Genomic DNA, 19,948 nt, shown 5'->3' with positions numbered 1-19,948 from the left:
AAAATGGTTATACTGCCTTTTTCCCCTCTTTATCCCATTATTTAATGTATATGACATGAACAGCAGCTGAGACTTCACACTCCCTATCCTCATTCTGACAATGTATTTTTTCCCCAGCGTGTATTGTCATTATACTAGCTGTCAGCCCCCCTCTCTCTCCCCCCGTGTCTATCAGTCAGTGTGTGAGAAGCGTGGTGGGCGGGAGAAAATGGCGGCTAGTTGGGAAAACTTCCCGCGACGGCTTCCCTGAGCTCCGGCCACGCCCACTTGTTTTACGGAAACAGCCGAGGTTTTTCCGAACCCATTGGTTTGTGGCGTTCGGAAATCACGCTCGGCCCTCTGCTGCTGGCTGCTCGGCACTGCAGGCGGCGCACGGAGTTCGCGGGAGGAGCTTGCCGTTCGCCGCTTCACTCGTTGTCTGCGGAAACTGAGGCACCGGGTGAGCCCGGGGACACCAGGTAAAACCCCCTCCTCCCCACCACTAACCGCCATCACCGGGTCTGACCGAGCCGGAGCCCCCGGACCCGCGCTCTGTCCCCTCCCCCACCAGCCGGCAGGGCCGAGTCCCAGGCTGGGTCACTGGGCACCGGGCCTCGGCCATGCCACCAGCCTTCCCTTTGTGATCTCCCAGCTTCCGCCATCTTTAAATCCCCCTGTCTGGGAGGGCGGCCGGCGGGGGCGCGCGGTGACCCGGCTCTCATTGTTCCCAGAGCGGGGCAGGCCCTTACTCCAGCCTCAGGCTTGGCTGCTGCTAGTAGGCCTCGGGAAGATGGCGAGGGCTAGGAATGGGCTCAGGCGGCTCGCACGGCTCGCACTGACCGACAATTGTCTCCATGTGGGGGTCACGTGTGGACCAGCGTTAAATGGATGGGGGGGTCTGTTATTAGGTTTATTCAGGGTTTTTCATTTATTTTTTTAGGGGGCAGTGTATAATAAAGATGGGGAAGGGTACCATAACATGTAATAAATTAGCTAAAATTAGAATTAAAACTCTTCCTACAGCTGGAATAATACGGTCATCTGGACAGCAATAATGCATGTTTGAGGTCAATCTGACCCAGGGTGGTGACTGACTGCTGTGCACATTTTACATCAGATGTGTGTGTGTGTGTGATTTCATCGCAGAATAAAAGCAACTGCAGTGTTGGCTCTGGGGGCTGATGGGGAGGAGGTAAAGGAAAGCATGTGCCAAGGAGCCCTGCTTGATGGGCGAGAACAGATCTTGGATGACCAGGAGATGAGTGGTATACGGGAAACAAGTGTCTTTGTAGTCACATTTGCTTTGTGTCGGCAGTCAGCTGTAATGTAACTGTAAGGTAATGAAGCCATGTGTGTGTATATACAAAGAGAGATACATGTAACTATATGTAAACACTTTGTATAAATGGAAAGCATCAATATTATACAGGGTGTACCATAAGTCTCTACCCATCCTTATATCTTATGTACCCAGTGTATCGGTGTGCTGGATGGGTAGGAACCTATGGGCCACCCTGTAGTACAGCTAGAATGGTTTCTACATTTTAGCAGCATCAAGTAATAGCATCCAAAGTGTACCGCTCACCTTTAATGTTTGAGTATTGAACTCTTTCCCTTCTTAATAATGGATAATGTCTCAGGAAAAATGATATTCTAAACACTAAATGTAACACTTGTGCAATATTTTGAGAATAATTTATCAGTTTGGATTGCTACTAGCAAAACCCATAATTTACTCAACTGCCCAGAGAATTTGTGTTGAGAACATAGTTTCACAAAGGAGCATTTCTCATGTATGTGTAGAAACGGCAACCATAGCAAAAATGGTTTTCTGTCCCTTTTAAAAGTATCAATTTTTTTTTTTTATTGAGATCAGGAGGTTTGGTTTTATCCTACAGACATTGGACAATGATACATTTTAAATACTTTCTTGCAATGTCTGCCTTAAAGCTTGTGTTTATTCATTTTCAAAACATCGTTTCAGAGAACCTGTCTGCTTATATTTTGGTTCTCATTAGAACTGCCCTGTTTTGTCCAAAGTGAACAGCAATTTCAAGTTATTTTCTCAAGTTTCATTAATTTTTTGTGCCTTGCATTTTCTTTTAACCCATATGTTTTACCCCAGACACTCCAGATCCTATTACTTGTAATCAATCCTTGTAAAGTTATGGATACTTGGAAATCAATAATTTGACCAATACTTTGTCAAAACTGTCATTTTTTTTTTTTTTTTTAATTTACCATGATCCCTATGCACACAAACACTCAATATTTTATCTTTTCCTCGCCAATATCTGTTCTTGGCATCTTTCCTCATACACGTACTGTGTTTTGTTTTGTTTTTTTCTCTCTGATCAAATAGCTTGTTTTGTTTTGTTTTTTTGTTTTTTAAAGGGGGTGGGGGAGTTTGCTGCAGCATAACTCTGTACCCATTTTAACAAAGCAACTTTTTTTTTTTTTATGGAGCTTGAGTACGTACTCTGCTCAGCCATTGAGAGCTCAGTGTGAGCTGAGCAGCAGACTTGGCTCTGCCCCCACAGCCAATCTACAGTCCTTGTATTGATATATTTTAAATATGTACTAAAGTTCAACCACCCATATAAAAAGAGGGAAGTGATTGGCTGCGAGGCGTAGTGATGTCAGCTGCTCAGCTTCTGAATACCTACTCAAAAAACAGTTAAAAATGAGGTTGGTTTCTGAAAGAATAGGACATGGCTAAAGATACAGAAAGTGGCAACCCCCCCCCCCCCCCCTCGCGTCCCCCCCCAAGTCTAAGTTTGAATGTGAAGAAATGTGCAGCACGAATATGAGGCCAAAATCTTTCACAAGCACATAAAGGAACACTCCAGACCCCTAACAGTTTTCTGATGCTATCTGGTTGTTTAGTTCAATGGAGCTAAACTCAGGAGGGCAAGCAGTTGCTCACAGTACCTGCCTTGCAAAGACTAAACATTGAGCTGCATTGGAGCGTATGTAGTTGGACAGTTGCATAAAGTCTGGGCTGAGTTAGGAAGGGATGGCTTGCAAAGGCTTCAGATGAGATCTACAGCTTTTGCAAGTTTTTTTTAGATATGTCACCAAGGGAAAAATGCATAATTAAATGCATGCATGGTTTTTATTGGGAATACACCTACTTAACCTTTTTTTTTTTTTCTCCTATCTTTTTTATTTTGGCAGTGTAGTGTCCCTTTAAGTTATGTTGGTGGTGATGTATGACTAGTATAGTGTATCTTTTTAATCAATCAAACCTCTATCTATTAATGCTTTAATGTTGTAGTAAATTATGTGCATGCAGCTCAGTATGCAATTATATATTACTAAGAGGCTGGGGGGTGCTTTTAAATTTTTTATTTAATCTGTTTGTTCTACACACATTTCTAGTTTATGTATAAATTCACTTTAAGTTGAAGATACATTGTTTAGTGCATCTCTAATGGTCCATATACTATTTTTTATCCTTTCTATACAGGGACCCAAATTGGCTTTCAATCTGTTTTCTAACTGTAAAATCAGCTCAGTGACCAATTCTTTAATAATCTAATATATATATATATTAGATTAAATTCGTAAACCGAGGTCCCACAGTAATATATATATATATATATATATATATTTTTTTTTATATATATATATATATATATATATATATATATATATATATATATATACTCGGTTTACGAATTTAATGCGTTCTCCGGGACGTTTCTTATTGCGAAAAATTTGTAAACCGAAACGCAGTTTCCCATAGGAATGCATTGAAAACCAATTAATCAGTTCTGGAGGTCAGGATAAAAGTCAAAATGAGCTGGCATGGAAACCAAGCCACAATGCAGAACACACAATCAAAGACAAGCAAATGACAAAGCTCAGCTCACTCACTACCTTTCCACAGCTTAAGAAATGCACCAAAAGTCCCAAAACAACTGCAAACAATTTCCAAAATGGCTCCAAAACTCGATGCAAAAGCCGCTCCAACACCTCCACACTCGACGCCACGTGCTACCCATAGGCTCCAGCATGCAGGGGGCGATTCTCTAAACCTCCCAGGTGCAATGCATCCTGGGGAAACTTGCTTTGTATTGTGAAAATAACGTATAAACTGAGGCATTATTTTCAATGAATTTTCATTTGTAAACCGAAAATTATGTTAACTGAGGCGTTTGTAAACCGAAGTCCCACTGTACCTGCATTTTGCCAAACATTTTCTATAACCATTTAAATAAGAAAAAAATATATATGGTCAGTTTTCTGTCCCTTCTGAATATGATTCACTTGGTACAGGCATTGAGGCTTTTAAGAGTCACTAATCTGTCAGGGTTGGGTTGGTGTGTGTTATCTCTAGCTCCAAATGTTAAACACCTCTGATACTCCATATAATATGTCTCTAATTTTTATCCTAAATATGTTTACCATATTCTCCTTTTGAGTAAAGATGCTAACACAACAAAACATGCTCTCTATAGTTTCACTCATTTTTGTCAGGAAACATATTTCACGTTATTGCTACCCCTTTGGCGAAGTTTGGACAGTTTGCTGTACACGACACGTGTGTTAAATCTCAGCCCTTTTATTACACATGTTGCAATTTGGGGTTCAATAACATCAATTCATTTTTATTTCCTTTTTGTAAATACCGATTTCTTTTCTGCAGTTCTTCTGATTAGGAGCTCTTTGTCTGCTAATTACATAATTTCCAATGACCTCTTCAACCAGCTCCCATTCCTTAAAAATAGTTACAAGCCAATTGACCACAAGTAAGGATTTTCATAGAGAGACCTTGCCATACTCTATAAATTTTCATGAATGGCGAAAAAAATGTTACGCCATAAATTTTGCAAGCAAGAGGGTTGACATCTAACATTCCAGCTCAGTTAGCAATGGCATGTTATATGAACATTTTCAGAGAAACCGCAATGTTTTCATTGCAGGGTTAATACAACCTGTAGTGGCTGTCTTCCATACAGCCACTATAGACGCATCCTGGCTTCTCACAGAGTTTAACTCCAAGAAATGACATTGAACAACCTCACGCTTTGTAGGAGCATGTTCAGCATCTTCAAAATCCATATAGGAAAGCATTGATTCAGTGCTTTCCTATTTGTGAGCTCTTATACACGCCGTACATGCGCAATAGGTCCTCCGTCTGCATGATGTTATGGGAGGAGGAGACTGCTTGCATGTGGGGGGCCCTAAACTGCAGTGGGGCATGCTATTCAGTTAGGAATAGTTTTGTATTCCTAATGCTAGTGTTCCTTTTTAATGTTACATTTATATGATCTTTTGTTTGGGAGACCCAATGGGATGATATCTGGATAACCGGTCATTAACAAAAATACAAACAAATAGGTTAAGTATCCATTTTCAATTATACCACTTTGCAATGCTGTTTACAGTACTGATCTCAAACTCAGTCATACTTATGAATTGGTGACAGATCTTGAATATGTGACCGGCATTTTATTTTGCAATCAGTACTATGAACTGCAGTGACACATGCTACAAATGCCAGTCATCCTTTCATAATGTTGGAAGAATTGAACAACTTTTTGTGATGTCTTCAAACCAAATTAAACGGCACCTTGCTCAGGAAATCCCCATTTAAGAGTTTAATTCCATTTTTGCGTTTCTTTTTTTTAAACCCATTTAATGTGTTTACTAACAGCTTGTAATACATTTTTTTTTTAATATTTCAAGATGAGCAATCAGTTATAATTGAGCTGATGTTCGTGCAGGTAATTATTACATAGTAGGTTACGTTTTCACATACCAACTTTTAAGAGTAAGAGAGTAGGGCCTAGAGTAGTTTCACTGCCCATTAATTAACTTGTTTTAAATTTATTTTAAGCATCTGAAAACTACCAGAAATAAAAAAAAAATGTGACCTTGTCCATCTTACTGTTTTATGTGTCATTTGTCGGTTGATCCCAAATTTTCAATCTGTCTTGCATAACATACTATTTGTTATATACAAATAGCTAACACGTATATATTTACAGATCTAATAGATTTATCACTTGTATAGTTCCAGCCTGGCCTTGGAGGTTTTCAAAACTATTGCTTTGGTCGGTGATATCTGCTTTTTTCACCGAGTATACTGCTGGTCATTATTTTATTATTTATATATAATTCCCTAGTGCTATAAAATGGGATTAGAAGTAAAGGGGTTTTTTTTGTATGTTTTTTTTTTTTTAACTTGAATTGGGTAATAAATGTAATGCGGTTTTTTTTTTGTTTTTTTTTTAATGAGACACCTGCTGTGGCCAATTGTGCCGATAGCCGCTCAAGTGATGTTGGTCTACTTTGTTTCTTGTTTTGCCCAGCATAGAAAAATACATTTTTGTTGAGCAGAAAAGGATTGGCTTAACATTAGCTGGAGAAACCAGTTCCAGGGAGGATGGGAAGTGCTTAGTGGAAAAACCAGAAGATATTGCATGTGCATTTTGATGTGAGACCTCTAGATGGCATAGAACGAAAGGACATAAGGATGGGTGTGTACTGCTAAGAGGGTGGGGTAAAAGCAAAGTGGGGGAATAAAACCTGTTCTGTCCCTAAACATTAGTAATCATATGTACTGTAAATACGAATAGACTTCATATAGAGAATACAATAAAAACTGCTGGTACAGACAGTTACAATGAAAAAAGAAAATTTAAAAAAAAGTCACAGAGGGGGGCAGGATAATGGTACTTTAATGTCTTTAAGTTGCTTTCAGTACTTAAGAGCATGCTGGATGTTACAAGGAGAGGGTTGGAGTGGAAGCTATTAGGTGGAGTGGATTCTGAAATGAGAGCTCTGAGATTGCTGTATCTTGTTGTAAGATATTGCATTGAGTAGGTTTTGGAATGAAAGTGAAACAGATTTTTGAAAAAAATAGGAAATACCTTCCTTTTTTCTCTCTCACTCACATACATTGTTTTTTGTTTTTTTTATGCATTTACTTTGCATTTCACTTTTAAGGCCAAAATTAATATCAATTCTGACAAATCTTTTTGGTTTGATGTAGCAGGCTGCACATCCAATCATGTGTCTTCACGAGGCATGCATTCCAGTTCCAATCGCAGTTGTGCGAATAGCATAATACGAATATTAAGGCAAGTAGCTTGTTGAAATGGAATATCAGCAACTTAAATCTACGTAATTACAGTGCAGAATTGGTTCATGACATGCCCATCAAAATACTTAATTGAATCCATATCTTGAACTGGAAATGTAGTTTGCCATTATTTGTGTTTATAATCTAGATATACAGATACAAATAAAAAAAAGTTTTCCCTCAAGCAAAAGCGTAAAACTATAAACATACATGTATTTTTTTTTTTTTTTAAACCAAGATTGTAATTTTAATAGGGAACAACCCTGAATTGATAATTGCTGCAGTTACAACCTTTTTGTAGATTGAAAAACATCAGGCCATAAACTAAAATAAATACAAACACATTTTAAGAACTTCTGTGTGGTTAAATACTATATACAAATTTTAAAACTTGAATAGATTCCATTAATTGTAAGTCTCGCATACTGTTCCATATTGTTTATTTTGTCTTGCAGATGTTTATGGAATATGTTGTTAATTCTCCAGATGCAGTTTTAGCCATAAGATGAATTGAACTTTTAACTAAGCTATTAGCAGATGTGCACAGTATTATCACAAGATGCTGCTGTGGCTTAAAGGGCGTTGGGTAATCTCAGACATTGTGCACCTGACTAGGATCTTGGGTGGGAGGGTTTTAAATTACAGCTGGGAAAGTAAATTGGTTTATTCCAGTAAGTTTTAGTGTAATTGTTGGGGCAGAGTCATTGCAACAAAGCAACTGCTGTAAGCTGAAGTAGGTATGGTGCTTAGAATAACCCTTTACGGACATTGGTGTGTAGCAGGCAAGCTCATCAGGGAAATATATAAATCCTGTAACATTACCAATTTCTCTTTTGTGCTTTTGTTTTGGTTTATGTCATTTAAAATGTTGTGGTTTTCTTACACACAATTTCTCAATTGTATTTTCCTACATGGATACTTGACATTACGGATATTGGTTTAATTTTGCTTTTTATTACACAATTATTATTGTGTTAAGTTTGTGCTAAAGGCTTACCAGCTAGTAGGGAAGAGGTTTAATAGTCCAGGACTTTACATACTTAACATATGTAAAACCACTTACCAATATCTTTTAGATAATATACAGTATGTACACAACACTTTTGCAATAGCTTGTATATGTTTGTTTTATAAGGGAATCAGGATTTCAGTATAACAAAGCATGGTTTGCAACAAGCTTGTTTACACAGAAACTGTGATTATTCATGATACTCACCATGTCCAAGTGGAGCTTTCCGTCCATTGTCCGAACAGCTGAGAATAGTGGGTGCCGTTTTTTTTATATATACTGAAACAGGTCTTCTTTTATTTACTTGCAGACATGGAGGCGAAAAAACTGATAACTGCAACGGATACCCAGTACTCTGGCAGTCTGCTACAAGCTTTAAATGACCAGCGTATGCAGGGACTCTTCTGCGATGTCACAGTTATTGTTGAAGACCGCAAATTTAGAGCTCATAAAAATATTCTTTCTGCATGTAGTACTTATTTCCACCAGCTCTTCTCTGTTGCCGGGCAAGTTGTGGAACTAAATTTTGTCAAAGCTGATATATTTGCAGAGATACTCAACTATATATACAGTGCAAAAATTGTCCGTGTCAAATGTGAAATGTTGGAAGAGCTAATTAAATCGGGAAAGTTATTGGGTGTCCCTTTTATAGCAGATCTTGGAATCCCATTGTCTCAAGTTAAGAGCATCTCTGGTGGCATTAAAGATGGCAGCACTGATTCCCAATCTAGTTCTGTTTCAAAAGAACATGAACTGCAAAAAGAAACCGTTAGTTCGTCAGACACCACACCAGAAAATAAAAGTGCAAAAGACAAGGAAATGCCAGTAATTACTGAGGCTTTTTCTTTGTCTTGTGAAGAATTTAATGAAAAGAAAAAAGTGCCTGATTCAAAGGACGAAGATTCTGATGATGACGTTATTTTCTGTTCAGAGATAGTGACAGCCAAACCACCCCCTTCAGACAAAAAGGAAGTACCAAGCCAAACACCTCCACCTAATGATCAGTCACTAGATTTAAAGAAATCCACGTCAACTAGTCATGTTCAGCTTGTTCAAAACACAAAATCTTCAAACCAACTTGTTTTGAAAATGACTTCATCTCCTCAAAAACTTAATGTAACTGTTAATACAAATGCAAGTACACAGGTTACAAATGGATCTGTTGTGCCTTCCAGTGCAGCAATCAACACTTCCTCTGACGTCACATCTTCACTTCAAAAGAACCTTCCAATTTCTGCCAATGTAGATGCTCCAAAATTACTACAAACCGCTAACATTTTGCCCAAAACTGAACTAGTGGAAGGAAACTGTATTTCTGCACCTGTTCCTTCTATTACTCTACAAAAAAATATATCCTTTGATGGTTCTGGAGTACAAAAGAAACAGGTTGTGACCTTCAGTCAGGAATCTTCCTCAAAGCCTGGTGAATTCAAAATAAAAATTGCAGATGTTGGATCTGGAAGTAACAAGGAATCTCATAGGGAACCGGAGTCTAAGCGCATAATGGATGGTAAAAAAATTATAACTTTAGACACAACTTCAGAAATTGAAAGCCTGTCAACTGGCTGTAAAGTGTATGCAAATATTGGAGAAGATACATATGACATTGTAATTCCCATTAAAGAAGACCCTGATGAAGGGTTTTCCAAATTTGATGAAGAAGATTTTCCAAATCGGAAACGCATGAAGGTGAAACATGATGACCACTATGAGCTTATAGTGGATGGAAGAGTCTATTACATTTGTATTGTTTGTAAACGTTCATATGTGTGTCTTACAAGTTTACGAAGACACTTTAATGTCCATTCCTGGGAAAAAAAATACCCATGTCGTTACTGTGAGCGTGTCTTTCCCCTTGCAGAATATCGCACAAAACACGAGATTCATCATACTGGTGAGAGAAGATACCAGTGCTTGACTTGCGGCAATTCTTTTATCAATTATCAGGTTATGTCTTCTCACATTAGATCAGCTCACAGTCTGGATCCTGCTGGAGATTCAAAACTTTATCGACTAAATCCATGTAAGACATTACAGATCAGACAGTACTCCTATATAACTGATCCTTCTTCTAATGCTCCCGTAATCAACGATGGTGGAATTGTCTACGATATTGACCCTGATAAACCAGAACCTGCATCTGAAGAGGACGCCCCTAGTGCAGCACCAAAGCCAATGAACTGGGATGATGTATTCCTCCAGCAGAGCAATCAGAATATTTTTAAACCAAATGCTTCCGATGGCAGTACTGAATTTGAGTTTGTAATACCAGAATCCTATTAGGTACTTGACAAACTAAACTATTATAAAATAGGAACATACTTTCAGGTGAACTGCTGTAGGAACATTTTTTTATTTTATTTTTTATAGTTTGCAGTTCTCGTATCCCAATTATCATAAGTAGATTTTTTTTTTCTTCTTCTCCCAATTCATAGCTACATCCAATACATAAGTGGAGGGCATCTTAACAGCATTTAAATAAAGGTTATAGGGAGAATTTCTAAGAAGCATTCAGATAGTTTGTTCTCCATGTCTTTTTCAAATAGAAACAAGCCTTTTAACCAATAATCCACATATTTCATCATGTTTGTGACAATAGGGTGTTCCCTACATTTATTGATTGGAGACACTTGCTTATCATTGCTGTACGCTTGCACTTTAAAAGTAACTGGTTTGTAATTTGATAACTACTACGTATTCTTGTTAATAATGTATACTTTTAAATCTACTCCATTGTCTGTTTTTTGGGGTTTTTTTTTTTTTTTCCTGTAAACAGGGCAAAAGCGAATACATTTATTTTATTTTTTTTACTACCACAAGGGTCCAAATATGCACGGTCTTATGGTTTGTTAATAATTCTACCATCTACTGAACTGGTGTACAGCCATCTAAGAAGCAAGTTAATTTTTAATTTGTAATTATCATGTTGACATGTAAATGATGCAGTGAGTATTCTTAATTCTGCAGCCAGATATGTTTTTTAATACTAAGTGACCCTAGAACTCTTTCTCAAGCAAATGATATTTTCTTGTTTTACAGTCCAATATCGAACATCCCAAAACATTAACACATTTTGTTAAAAGTGGAATAGTCAGGCTCCCTGTAATATTTAAGAACATCAAAATTTTAGGATTGAAGAAAGTATTACTATACTTGTATCTACTTTAATTGGTTTTGCTTTTATAATTTTTTATTTTCTAATTGCATGGTTTCCAGCTGTGTATGGCTCAATGCAGCACTCCTTTTCCATGTACTCACTGATGTAAATTCTAATTGAAAGGTAAAATATTCTTAGAAAAATTGGATTGTTGTGCTTAGTATAGTAATGTAGGTAAGAGTGTTTTATGCCCTTTTTGAAATAATAAGACTTGTTTAAAGGCTAAACTTTGTTTGTGTTGGTCATAATGTAATGCACAAGCATTCATAAGAATAACTGCAGTAAAGCATATATTTGCACTTTTGCAATGGTTTTTAATTAGACTGCAAAACTATATAACATTTGGACATTATGGGTAGTATATAGACTGTGAGGATAATAATTACTAAAAATGAAAGTGAGATTATGGAGTGGGGGGATGAGTCCTCTGCAATTGTCAAAACTTAAATTAAAACCCCAATTTTTATTATTTAGTTAATAAAACAATTTTTTTTTAGATGGAATATTTTATTGTTTTTTTGAGGTGAGAGGGCAAAGGTATATTTTCTTCTGTTAGTCCTGGTTGAAAATCTGAAATATTATTCAAATGTGAGTAAGGCAGATTTGCAATGTTCAACCGATGCACTGTAAATGTAGTTTGTAGTTCATGAAGACATGTTCATACTGTCATTTAGAGAGGCATTAGCACTGCTTTGGCAGAGAAAAAAAAGATTGTCTTCATCTTTCTGGGGATTTTGGGAAAATGTGATCACAATAATATATTTGGGTATTTAGAAAAACCTAGATTTAAACATACAGTTGTGCAGTTAGTCCCTGGACTAAAAAAAAAACTTTTCTAGGGAATTCATTTAACTTCTTCTTTCATATTGTCTGAGAGGAATTATTTCTTGAGACAAATGGACCATGCAAACACTGAAAAGGTTAAAACAGCAAATGGTTAACAATTTAACTACTTTAAATCAATATGTTGCTGGGGTAAATCTGCAAGGTTATTGCATTTCTGCATGAAAGGTGTCGTGACCTTCCTTGCGGTATGTATATTTTTAACTGTTGCACTTACTGAATGTGAATTATTTAAGACCTTTAAATACTTATAGACACTGTCTAAAAACTATGCTCACCTGCTAGTAAAAGAATCACAACGCCGTTAACCATTGCACAGCAGATTTTTTTCATTTTTTTTATTTTCCTCCTCCATTCATGAACAGCGGAGTCTATAATGCAACAAAATATTACTGGAAAGTTTCAAGCAAAATTCGAAGACCTTAATCCATACATGCATTGTAAAAATGCAACAGGATTGGAAATACCATGGAAAATGCTGATTTATGGACAAGTTATGAACATTGAAGAATGCTCACTTCTAACTAATTTGAGTCTTTGCTCTGTATTCCAACCATATGACATCTAAGCATTGCATTCCTATGTGATTTTGTACCCTGAGAAATAAAATAAAATTTAGTCAACCTATCTGATAGCTCATAATTCTCGTATTTGCTATTCTAGAATGGAAATAATAGCTGTATGTATGTCTGTAGTAATATAGGGCTGTACATCTTTTGTAAATGCTAAACTGTCTAATTCTCTTAGCTGCTCATTTGTACCAATAACTTTGTGCGTGTATATATGTATATATATGTACAGCTTTTCCTTAATATATAAAAAATATTTTTTTTTTTTTTTAAAGTTGTGTGCTACTATTCACTAATACTTGACGCTTTAGACTTTAGAGTGGTCTATGGCAAACCAATAAACCTTTTTCAGCCTAAACTTAAAGTACTGCTTCTTTTTGACTCAAGTACAACTAATCTTTAGTATATACTAATGTAGGGCTGTCCCTTTTGCTAGCTACTATTGTGGGGTATATTTAAAGATAACCGTTTCTTATACCTGTTTGGCTAAAGGTGATAAAATGTGGTAGCCAGAAGTTGAACTGTTTACTTTTAAAAGGATATTTATATGTTGATACAGTGAGAAAGAAGTTAAATTAAATGTAATACATTTTCGAGCAGTTTAAATAAGCATATACAAAAATATTTGATCAATTAAATTATTTTATATTGTTATGGGATAAGGAATAATCCTTAACTGGCCAGTGAACTGATTTGTGATCATACCAAAAATGTTCATAATGATTTTCTATTTTATGAGGACCAATGTATGTTGTTTTTGTTAGGGTGTTTTCGTTTTCAAAAACTGTTACAAGCTGAGGAAAGCAATACCACTGTTTAATTTTAATTTGGAATGATAATATAATCGGGGAAAGTTTATTTAAAGGGTTACTTCAAGCAGTAACTGACCACTTCAGTTGTTTGAAGTCGTCATGGTGCTTGGAGTCTGCATGTGCATAGTTTCGTTTGAAGACACCCATATGTAGAATTATCTTTCTGCTTTCAGAGGTGTAGCCCTAGCTCTGACCACATCATTAGCCAAGCAAACAACATGTTGGTGCCAGACAGCCATTTGCGGCACAACCCTCCCCTCTGCCCATCTACCTGAATATCCTCCCAGTGAAGTTGAATGATGTCAGTAGATTAAGATCAGACTGCAGGGAGAACTTGGCCTCTAACTCTGAAAAAAAATTTTTAAGTTGGATTAACTCTCTTAAGCAAATTGTAACTCATAATACCCCTATTTCCTTAAATTCCCTATTATCCCCTTTGTTGAAGATCATGTAGAGAACTTAAGAGTTCTCGGTGTTCTCTGCATAACACGGGAACTATAACAACCAATTGTATTTTCCAAATTGTTTTCGTGCTCCCATGCCTACTCTTCAGTAGCTTTTGTTGTTCATGTGTTTTTGTTTTGTGTTTGGTGGGTAGTTCCCTTTTCATGATTCAAAAATAATTTTAGGGGGCTTTTATTGGGATCGTAAAATAACTGTAATTTGGTATTATTTTTTTTTATCCTAGTAGATGATTTGACTATGTACAGGTTTGGTGTCAAATTTTATTTAACGTGTAAAAAAAAAAACACAAATAAAAAAAAAAAGAAACTTTCTGTTGGGACCTTAAATGACAGATAAGCAAGATAAGGCTGCATAAATAGAATGAAAATGCCTTAATTCTTTTGTCCTAAAATAAAAAGTTAATCTCATTTAATTAAATACAATGTTACCTTTCAGATGTTCACCATTTTGTTAACTTATATTTAATTGACATTCACACAATAAAATTAATGCACAAAATTGATAGTGTGGTCAATTTCTAAGCTTGTTTCAAAACCGTAGAGGAAGAAATTCCCCCTCAGAGTGTCAATTTGTGCATAACAAATTTACTTTTAAATTGCTTTGGTTATTCAACTCTCATTATTATTCAGTATTTGTTTTAATTTGTTTTGTTTTGAGTTATTTCTGGTTATGGGAGCCACCAATCAAGAAGTGGAAAATCTGCTGGTCAACTCTTTTGATATATTTTTAAGATATTGTATTATGAACATATTGGTTTGTTGACTACATCCCTCCCAACCCTCTGTACACATTGGATAGATTTCATTTTCAAGTTGTAAGTGAATCCATGTGAAAAAAAAAAAAGTGACTGTTACCCTTTACATCATCTCAGTGATAGAGCTGTCATCTGGCGCATCCTCTCAGACTCTGTGTATTGCAATCACAATTGTCAGAAACAGTACACTGCATGGAAGTGTTAAATTAAAAAGTTGAATAAATGCAAATTAGATGAGACTTGCCGAACAGAACTTGTCTATTCAACATGCTTCTTGTTAACTGAATGTTATCACTGCAATTTTAAACATCGCATAGTAGCCACTAATAAAATATACCACTGCACTATGATTCTGATTAATAAATAGCATTTGTGTGTCAAAATATTTTTTTCTTTTTCTGAATAACAATTTATGCATGATGTTTTACCCTTACAAAATAGTAATTATTGATTTGTGGGAAATAAAATGATATGGTCGGGTTACATAGTTACAGATATATATATATATTTTTTTTTATAATCATTACGGGGCTGTATAATAATGCATGGTTTCCAAAAGACTTTTCATGCATAAACAGATTATTGATGATAGAACTCAACATGTCCAAATGGAACTTTTCCCAGTCATTTTACGAACAACTGAGAATAGTAAGCTACCTTTTTTGTTTGCATATACTGAAATGGGTCTTCTTTTATTTGCAGACATGGAGGCGAACAAACTGATAACTGCTACGGATAACCAATATTCTGGCAGTCTACTTGAAGCTTTAAATGACCAGCGTATGCAGGGACTCTACTGCGATGTAACAGTCATTGTTGAAGACCGCAAATTTAAAGCTCATAAAAACATTCTTTCTGCATGTAGTACTTATTTCCATCAGCTATTCTGTGTTGCTGGGCAAGTTGTGGAACTAAATTTTGTCAAAGCTGCTGTATTTGCAGAGATACTCAACTATATATACAGTGCAAGAGTTGTTCGTGTGAAAGGTGACATGTTAGAAGAACTAATAAAATCTGGGAAGTTATTGGGCGTCCCTTTTTTAGCAAATCTTGGTATCCCACTTTTGCAAGTGAAGAACATCTCTGGTAGAGTTAATGATGGCACTACTGATCCCGAATCTAGTGCTGATGAAAAAGGAAGTGAACCTCTAACAAATGTAGCTAGTACGTCTGCAAAGAAAAGTACAGATAATGAGATGCCAGTCATTATGGAAGCATGCACTTCGTCTGTAGAAGACTTAAAAGACAAAGTGTTGAATTCGAAGGATGTAGATTCTGATGATGATGTAATATTCTGCTCAGAGATAGTTACAGCCAAGCCACCACCACCACCACCTGACAATAAGGAATCTTTAGATTGCCATCCACTACCTAATGATCAATCCATTGATTCAAAGAAAACTACAACATCTAGTGATGCTCAGTCTGAGAAGCTTTCTGTAACAAGTAATACAAATTCAGGTTCACAGCCTATCAATGCATCTAGTAGTACTTTGGTTCATAGTAAACTACCATTGAGTGCTTTAGCTACAAATTATGTTTCCCACAATTCTCCTCCTGGAACATCTACATTCCAGAAGCACATGCCACTTTCTGTCAGTATGGATGGTCCAAAATTCCTACCGAGTAGTAACATTTTGCCCAAAACGGAAATAATATTGGATGAAAGCTGTGTAGCTGGACCGGTTTCTACAGTTATAGCACGGAAAAATATATCTTATGATGGATCTGGAGTTCAAAAGAAACAGGTTGTGACCTTCAGTCAAGCATCTTCCTTGAAACCTGGTGAATTCAAAATAAAAATATCAGATGTTGCTTCTGGCATCAAAAAGGAAACACACAGAGAATCTGAGGTTATGCATAGAACGGATCGTAAAAAAATAATAACTTTAGATAAGGCTTCAGAAATAGAAGGTCTGTCAACCGGCTGTAAAGTATATGCAAATATCGGGGAAGACACATATGACATTGTAATTCCCATCAAGGATGATCCTGATGAAGGGTTTTCCAAACTTGATGAAGATAGTTTTCCAAACAGTAAACGCATGAAAGTGAAAGATGAGGATCACTATGAACTAATAGTGGATGGCAGAGTCTATTACATTTGTATTGTTTGCAAACGATCCTATGTGTGTCTAAAAAGCTTACGAAGACACTTCAATGTTCATTCCTGGGAAAGAAAATATCCTTGTCGTTATTGTGAGCGTGTTTTTCCCCTTGCAGAGTACCGTACAAAGCATGAGATAAACCATACAGGTGAAAGAAGATACCAGTGCTTGACATGTGGTAGTACATTTCTGAACTATCATCTCATGTCCTCACATATGAAGTCTGTTCATAGTTTGGACCCTTCTGGAGATTCAAAGCTGTATCGATTGAATCCATGTAAAACATTACAGATCAGACAATGTGGCTTTGTAAGTGATCCTTCAATTAGTGCCCCTGTAAGCAGTGATGGTGGTATTGTGTATGACATTGACCCTGATCAGGCAGAACCAGCATCTGAAGAAAACATCCCAACTGCTGCACCAAAGCCTGTTAACTGGGACAATATATTTCTGCACCAGAGCCATCAAAATGTGTCTGATGGAAGTACAGAATTTGAGTTTGTAATACCAGAATCCTATTAGATGGTTGAGGAAAGACAAAACCGGGAATCAAACAGGAACATTAATTTTTCAGGTGAAATAAGGACAGGTCTAAATAAAGATATGCAGGTCATGTAGTGTTTATTTTTGTGGGAGGTGGGATGTCTTTTGTATCCGACTAGCTATTAGTAGGGACAGCTCCAGTTTGTTGTCATTAACGTAGACACTAGCTTTTCTTTTTGTTTTTTTGATTTATTACCAATTCTGAAAGACCATCCTTTCATTTATGTGACGAGGATCTTTACTGCATTTGTACGTTAGATTATTGCTATTACTGTAAACCACACATAAAAGATGATTCTTCTGATACATACTTAATTATCTTTATAGTGTAAACTGTTACCTTTTTGCTCCATGATCTGATTTTGACTGCAGAAATCATGGAAAGAACTTCCAATGCTGCAAGAGTCTAGTATGCTCGGAGTCCTAGGCCTTTTAATAAATAGCACCTAAACTGAAATATAACAGTTTTTTTTTTGTTGTTGTTTTTTTAACAACCATTTTCAAGTTGTATGGTATGTTAGAGTACTGTAATCCTGTTAGTTTAGTAAATAACCCCTGAAAACTAATTCCATTAGTATTTGTATTAGAATAAGTATTAAAAAATTGAACCGATATGCAGTCCATTTGGTTAACATGCCAAAAATATTTTTGAAGAACAGGACATTTAAATATTTTATCCCATTCAGGAGGAGGGTTCAGACCCCATATAATGATGGTCCTGGCACATCCTCTCTCATTAATTACAGAGTATAATGTAAACAATGAAAAAAAACATTTGCATCATGGAAATACTGTGTTCCTTACCAAATTATGTAATAGGGACAGTCTTAGGCTTTTGGCCAGACTGCACGGCAAATAAAGCATGTTCCAAAAAAGGAAGCAAAATAGTCAAATAAAGCTTTCCATCAGTCACAGAAAATTGTTCCTTTGCTGTCATTCAAATAAAGGTGTGCATAAATGTTATTGAAATTCCTACCTTTCGACAGAGCAAGAAATAGAAAGGCAAAGGGAGACAGTAGATACCCAGTTAACTTTTTGGCATTATTTCTTTACGCAATTTTTCTATCTAAAGTCAAAAGCATTACTGAAAAAAAAAACTGATTTTCAGTAGTTTAAATTTGAATTTCAGCTGTTTATTTTTGTATTACAATTGTAACTTATTGCAGCTTTTCCTCACTGTGTTTTTAACCCCTTAAGGACCAAACTTCTGGAATAAAAGGGAATCTGGACATGTCACACATGTCATGTGTCCTTAAGGGGTTAAAGTAGGGATTAATGTCTGTCTACTCTAAAGCCATGAGGATTGACTACTTTCTAAAAGTGGGTTTTTGTTTTGGTTTTTATTGAGCAGCCCAACATGCCTAATAATTGATCACAAATAAAAGTTACATGGACAATAACATTTTGTAAGAAATCGTTTGACTTAACGGGTCCCTATAGGCACCTATAAGCATTGTTTTATTGCAAAAGTTATGGTACAGAGGGTACCAGTTTCCCTGTATAGGGAACTGCAGTAATTTGCAAAACATCTCCTTAGCTAGATGCCTGCCTTCTAGAACAGTGACACAGAATGACAAAATTTACTTTCTCCTTCAATGGTCAAACCTTCATCCAGCTTGGAAATTAGGTGTGAATATGCATGCACAATTTGGACAGACATCCTTTTCTGTCTCTCAGACCTGCACAGGAGCACAGAAAATCACTGCCTGGTATTTGTAAGCAAGGTTTGAAATAAATTTATGGTGGCCTGTTATGTCTCCCGTCAGTCTATGAAGCAGTTTCATTCATGTTATGGGTGGACTTGAGACTGGGACTAAACTACATATCCAATAAACCTTTGCTGGACAGAGGCTTATGGAATAAGAAAAAAAAATAGAGCGGTTCCAATTTATTGGAGTCTCCTCCTGGTCTGGGAAAGGTGTTACCATTTTTTATTTATGCAAAACTTTTCTTTTATATTTTAGCATTTTTTAAATCCGTTAAAATAGGTCCTTTCTGCATGCTGTTTCTTTAGTAATGTAAATAAGCTTTGTATTGCCTTTTATCATAACCCATACAAAATATACATTTTACTAACCCACTAGCTACCATCAAACACAAATATTCCACGTGTCCCAGACTTCCACCTAATGATGGTATGTGTTGCCCACCTTCAATAATCCCCTCCTCCTCCTCCTCAGTATATAGCTATGGATACATGTGTTGTATAGTGAACAGTCTGGAATATATGAGTAGTGGGATTTAATGAATTATATAATACTGAGCACAAAAAAGCAGGCTGTTTCATGCATTTCAAATTGACATGTGTGCTGTAGCCTGCTTTTTCATTGAATAATCCCGTGAGTACTCTTCCTTGTTTTGTTTGTTTCCCATTCTTTATTTTTGCAATGCAGAGATTTACATATAGATTTATCATGCCCCAACAGCAAATGACCAGAGAGTCAGGATTAATATCTTACATGCAGTAAGGCAGATATAAGAACAGGTTTAATAACATGCTTTGTAAAGCTATCTAAGTCTAGATTGTAGAATAAAATCTAGCCTAATAAAGGTTAGTGAGGCGAACATAGAGTCCGTTTGGGTTACGTTAGAATTTGGTCATCACACAGTAACTCC

General features: G+C 36.4%; 1 protein-coding gene across 2 annotated transcripts; it reads left to right on the top strand.

Annotated features, from left to right (window-relative positions):
• The first annotated feature begins 325 nt into the window (after window positions 1–325).
• Window positions 326–18,361, top strand: ZBTB33 (zinc finger and BTB domain containing 33). 2 transcript variants are annotated; one of them, XM_063432100.1, is made up of 2 exons: window positions 326–458; window positions 15,384–18,361. In XM_063432100.1, the coding sequence occupies exon 2, from the start codon at window positions 15,386–15,388 to the stop codon at window positions 17,309–17,311; it is 1,926 nt and encodes a 641-aa protein (XP_063288170.1). In that variant the 5' UTR covers window positions 326–458; window positions 15,384–15,385; the 3' UTR covers window positions 17,312–18,361. The 2 variants fall into 2 exon arrangements, with proteins under 2 accessions (XP_063288170.1, XP_063288169.1); XM_063432099.1 differs by lacking the exon at window positions 15,384–18,361 and adding an exon at window positions 8,392–12,111.
• Window positions 18,362–19,948: the final 1,587 nt, after the last annotated feature.

The sequence above is a fragment of the Pelobates fuscus genome, chromosome 9 (genome assembly GCF_036172605.1).
Source record: "Pelobates fuscus isolate aPelFus1 chromosome 9, aPelFus1.pri, whole genome shotgun sequence".
In the NCBI taxonomy this organism is placed as follows: domain Eukaryota; kingdom Metazoa; phylum Chordata; class Amphibia; order Anura; family Pelobatidae; genus Pelobates; species Pelobates fuscus.
Note: the sequence above shows the minus strand (reverse complement) of the source record. Positions and strands in the feature narration are given on the sequence as shown.

Bases quoted from the DNA above. Each gene is read 5' to 3' on its own strand.
- ZBTB33 (XM_063432099.1), top strand. From the start codon at position 8,394: ATGGAGGCGAAAAAACTGATAACTGCAACGGATACCCAGTACTCTGGC.